Below are 5342 nucleotides of genomic sequence, written 5' to 3' on the forward strand. Positions count from 1 at the left end.
AACTTGTCTGTTCCCTTTCCCCCAATTCCCCAGTGCTGTTCCCATCCCCCAATTCCCCATCAAAATCTTTTAAAAAAAAAAAAAAAGAGTTTGAGCTCTGAGCAGGAGCGGTTCGATTCCCGGCCTGAGCTGAGCTGCCGACAGGAGGCAGGATGGCTCAGCTAAAAAAAAAAAATACACTGGAGGTGAAACAGAGAGAAGACAGACTGCCTCCAAAGTCTAGATGAAAGCACCCAGAAACAACTGTGATGCCAAACACAGAAAAGAGAAGTAAAGAAAAGGACTCACTGGTAGACAAAGAAGACAAGCTACTAAAGAGATGGCCCACCAGAGCACTTTCTAAGAGCAGAGACGGCATTGATTGGCTTTTTTCACCGATGTATTCAGGATCGAGCACAGTGCTTCCCACATAGTAGGTCATCAATAAACTGTTGATGAAGTAAAAGAGAGGGGTCGAAGAGCCAGATGGGAGTTGCAGAGAGGTCAAAGGTTGGATAAAGATTTTAGTAATACATTATAACATATACTAATAATAATAGGTGGTGATTGAAGTAACTGAAACGGATGAGAATTTCATTCAAGTGGAAAGACAGAAAGAGAGGACAGAGGAGCTACCCTAAGAGCCCTATTCTTGTTACTACTGTCCCAAGGGCACTGTATCATACAGAAACTTGTACAATGCCAGGCATTCCTGGTAATGACGAAAATAAGGGGAGACAGGAGAAAATATTAAATTAGTCAAAAGAAGAGGAGAACAGGAGAAAATATTAAATTAGTCAAAAGAAGAGGAGAACTAGAATTAGTCAAAAGAAGAGGACCCTCTACAGAGGAGGTTTAGGAGAAAGGTAGAAGTAAGGTAGATGAAAGAGGCAAAAGAGTAAGTGGCTGGTGAGGAAGTGGGTCTAGAGAATGTACAGAACTCATTCAAAAAGTATGATGAAGAAAATAGGAAGACAAAAGCTAAAGGAGATGGCATGGTAATGAGCTCTAGGACAGGGAATCTGTAGATGTTTGAGGGTTAAAGTCCCCAAGGTAGTAAGATGGGATGGGAACAAGAGCACACACAGGTTGAGCAAGGTAAGACGAGGGACACCTTTTCCTTTGAAGCATGATAGGTGGAGAAGGAAAATGGAGTAAAGAGAAAAGTACTGAGCCAGAGATGTCTACAGTCAGTCATTCCTATTCTTAAAAGAGGAAAAGAGAGGGAGAAAGAGAAAACGTCTCAAAAAGTCCAAGTCCTTCCCAGGCAATGGGACACTAACAGAAACACCACACGTTCTAACCCATGCACTAACCCATCTCTGTATCTGGCCCAGCTTAGCCTAGCATGAAGACCAGCACACAGAGGACCACAGTAAATGTTATTGGCAGGGAGGGTGAGCAGGTAAGCAGGACCTGGGGTGACTCAATGGCTCTTAAGGCTGACATTTCTCCTAGAAGAGGAGCACTGACAGTAAGGGACGGCTCTGGCTAGAGCTAAGAATCCACACTGAGTCTCCCCAGGGGCCTCCAGGGAGCTACTCTGAGAAGGGTCCCATCATCGTTACCACTGTCCCAGGAGAACTGTACCATACACTGGCGTCTTCCCTGGCAGGATGACGATAATGAGCTGCAGCCCAGAGTAGGTGTTCTTGAGATGCCGGAACATGGGCTCCACGCTGTCTGCCCCCTGCGCGTATTTGCAGAAGCAAGGCTGGCCCTGGATGGGCATCCCTGCATCCTTGGAAATCTTCCGCAGCTGGTCTGTGAAGTTCCTACAGCACAAGTATGGTCAGGACAGCAAGTCCCACTTTAATACCTCTGAACAAATGCCTCCACCATAAGTGCCTAATCCCTATGACAGTCATTGAGAGAGTCTAAGATGAATGAGACATGATCACAGCTAGTGTAAAAAACATGTATAGTTGAGTAGGACAAGGTAAGTGTTCAATGACACAAGCAGAGAGCTGAGGGAGTCCAGAGAAGGGACCTGTGGGAATTCTCAGGGTCCCCACCATGTCCCACTCAAGCATCTGATTCCTGTGCTCTGTTACAAGTCCATAGCAGTAGGTAGAAGCCCAAGTGGGTGGCCTCCTTGCTCAAATGAAAATAAATAAGGTTCCAACAGTGAATAAAACCCAGGAGATGCTCAATAAAAATGAGCTCCTCTTTACTGGTTCTTTGAAGCCTGAGAGCAAATAACTAAACAAGCTTCTTTCTTTGGCTTTAGGGCTTCACCCTGGGAAAGGAAGATAAAGTTGGAAGAGAGGGTACACACATGCAATAGATGAAAAAAATAAGCTACATAAATATAATGACAGACTAAAATGAACAGGAAATTTAATTTGTGAAAATCCTGCATTTAGATTAAAAGTAATAATGTACAAAGAGAACAAAAGCAAATTGTTTTAGAGCAGTGGTTCTCAACCTTCCTAATGCCGCGACCCCTTAATACAGTTCCTCATGTTGTGGTGACCCCCCAACCATAAAATTATTTTCGTTGCTACNAACGCAATGATGGTGCCAACTTGGGGCAGTGAAGCAACGTCCTCCACAACTAGACTGAAGAACAAAAGGACAGCAACTTGTCTGTTCCCCTTGCCTCAGTTCCCCAGTGCTGTTCCCATCCCCCAATTCCCCAATAAAAATCTTTAAAAACAAATAAAATAAATAAAATCCCTCCTAGATATATACCCAATAGAAATGGGTATATATGTGCAAAGGACATGTACAAGAATGTTCACTGAAACATTTACTCATAATAGTAAAAACTGGAAACCTAAATATGCCCATTCACAGTATAATGAATGGATAAGTACATGTAAACTGTGTTATATTCATATGATGAAAAACTTTAACATAAACTACAACTACACATGGATGAATCTCAGAGACATAATGTTGCGTGAATGAAGGCAGACACACAAAAAAGTACATACTATGTGATTCCATCTATATAAAGTTCAAAGACAGGCAAAACCAATCTCTGGCATTAGAAGCCAGAATAATAATGGTTACCACTGATGGGCAGTTGTTAATGATTGGGAGCCTGGGGTTATGGTAACGTTAGGCTGCCAGAACTGGGTACTGGTTCCACTGCTGTGACACTTTGTGACGATTCACTGAATACATACGATTTCTAAATGTACATTATACTTCAAAAAAAAGTTTACATTGAAAAAAAAAGATAATAGTATCAATTTAGTGGAGAGAAAGGAGTTAAAAATACTAAGGACAGGATGCGGGATAGCACCAGATCAGAACCGGGCAAATGTCACACTGTCCTTCTACACGTTCAGGGCAACCACAATACAACTGGCCTTGCTTTGAAAATCACAGAGAGAATTTCATTCATTTGGCCTCCTGGGAGGGAGGGTGAAAGGTCTTTAGAAAAATCAAATTGCTCTCTTAACGATAGACTTAATTCCTAGGCAGATGGCCCCCGTTGTCCTATTGGTATAATCAAGGAATAGCATTTAACTGGTAAAAACCCAAGGTCCTAATTAAGGTATAAAACTGTCGAGAGGTATAATATTACTGAGCCCAGGGAAGGGAAAATTGCCTTCCCCAAGCATGCTGCACTATTTACTACCCAGACAACCCAAACATTGGATTCTCCCTTTAATGGGGGGAACCAGAAACATTTATATTTACTCAAGGCAGGCCTCCTAAAAATCATTCTTAATTTCCAACCACGGGCCATCAATTTAAGGCCCAAGAGAGACATGAATTGGAGGTCAACCAACTTCCCTCCATAATTGTTGAGTGTAATGTCAGTGGAAAGCTCTACCTTAGACGAATATATGCAGAGGGAAGAAGGTTTAAGAGCAGAATCAGATCTACTCCATGCTCAAAATAATATCAAGCAAGGTAGTAATTGATCAACAACCTGATAAAATTTCTAGAAGAATCCAGAAAGAGACGAGTTCATCCTCTAGGTGGGATGACAAGAGAAGGCTTCAAGAAATAAGCACATTTAGTGGCTCAATTGGTTAAGAGCTTGCTCAAGAGTTTGAGCTCTGAGCAACAGCGGTTCGATGCCCGGCCCGAGCTGAACAGCTGCTGAGCTGCCAACAGGTAGCAGGATGGCTCAGCTTATGAAAAAAAAAAAAAAGAAAGAAGTACATTTAAACTGAGACTTGAAGGATGGAGAGAATTTTAAGGGCAAGGTATGGAATAACAAGTAGAGTACTTAGATATTCTAGAGCAGGAGTCAGCTAACTTTTGAGACAGAAGAGGCACCAGGGTCAGCAAATTGTGGCTCACGAGCAGACTCTGAAGTAAAATTGAAAATGAAAATGAAACTATCATAGTTTCATTTATAAAATTTTTAAAGGATATTACTCACATAATGGTGATTATGTAAAATTATATTTATGGCTCTCGAATAATTTTTAAATTGTTGTGAGGGACAGGATTGGCTCTTCCAGGGGGCGGCAAACCTTTGAAATAAAGAGCAGCAGTTTGCCGACTCCTGTTCTAGACAAAGATAAATGATGTGAGCAAAACCAGAGCGTGGAAAGCACAGACAAGGAATAAGCATTTAGAGTACCTACTATATGCCAGGCATTGTTGTTAGATGCTGCTTTTTATAGAATCAATTCATGAGGCTCAGAAAGGTCAGGCAATTTGCCTAAGCCAGTAAACTGGCATAGCCAGGATTAAGATCCAGTTCTATCTACTTTCAGAACAAGTGATGTTTCTGGTATGTGTGGCAAAGCGAAAAGTACAAAATAAAGCTGAAAAGGTTAAACCAAGATCAGGGCCCTGAAAACCTTTTATATTGTGAATGGGGACCAGTGAAGTTTTTTTGGGGGAATGCTGTTACAAAATCTCATCCAGTAACGTATTCAAGAAAGATATAAGAAGAAATATTAGAACTAAATCGAGAAATGTGGGTGGAGAACAGGGAATATATTTTAAGATTGTAAAAAAGTACACTGGAGGGCCGACCGAGTGGCGCATTGGTTAAGAGCTGGCTTGGGACACCAGAGGGCCCCGGTTTGGATCCCACATATGAGGGCCAGTGACACTGCCCTCTATAGCTAAGATGCTGAACAACAGCTCAACCTGGAGCTGGGCTGCTGTGCGTCGCCCACGATGGCGTAGGCTGCAGCCCCTGCTGCAGTGGGTTGCCATGGGCTACCTTGTGTAGCCAGCAGCCAGCAAGAGCGGCCGTGACCCGCTGTCCAGAAGCCGGCAACTGATCTGCCTCACCCGGGAAGAGCGCTATGATGGTGCCAACTTGGGCCAGTAGGGCGACGTCCTCCACAACTAGACTGAGGAACAGGGGGGACAGCAACTTGTCTGTTCCCTTTCCCCCAATTCCCCAGTGCTGTTCCCATCCCCCAATTCCCCATCAA

General features: G+C 43.0%; 1 protein-coding gene across 3 annotated transcripts in view; it reads right to left on the minus strand.

Moving 5' to 3' along the window:
- The window catches only part of AGO1 (argonaute RISC component 1), a 42984-nt gene that overhangs the window by 15782 nt on the left and 21860 nt on the right, over window positions 1-5342 (minus strand). For all 3 annotated transcript variants that reach the window (XM_019658679.1, XM_019658670.1, XM_019658682.1), the window contains exon 12: window positions 1570-1754. In XM_019658679.1, the coding sequence (XP_019514224.1) occupies window positions 1570-1754 (185 nt within the window). The remainder of the gene's footprint in view (window positions 1-1569; window positions 1755-5342) is intronic.

Source organism: Hipposideros armiger, unplaced genomic scaffold (genome assembly GCF_001890085.2).
Source record: "Hipposideros armiger isolate ML-2016 unplaced genomic scaffold, ASM189008v1 scaffold_10, whole genome shotgun sequence".
Taxonomy (NCBI): domain Eukaryota; kingdom Metazoa; phylum Chordata; class Mammalia; order Chiroptera; family Hipposideridae; genus Hipposideros; species Hipposideros armiger.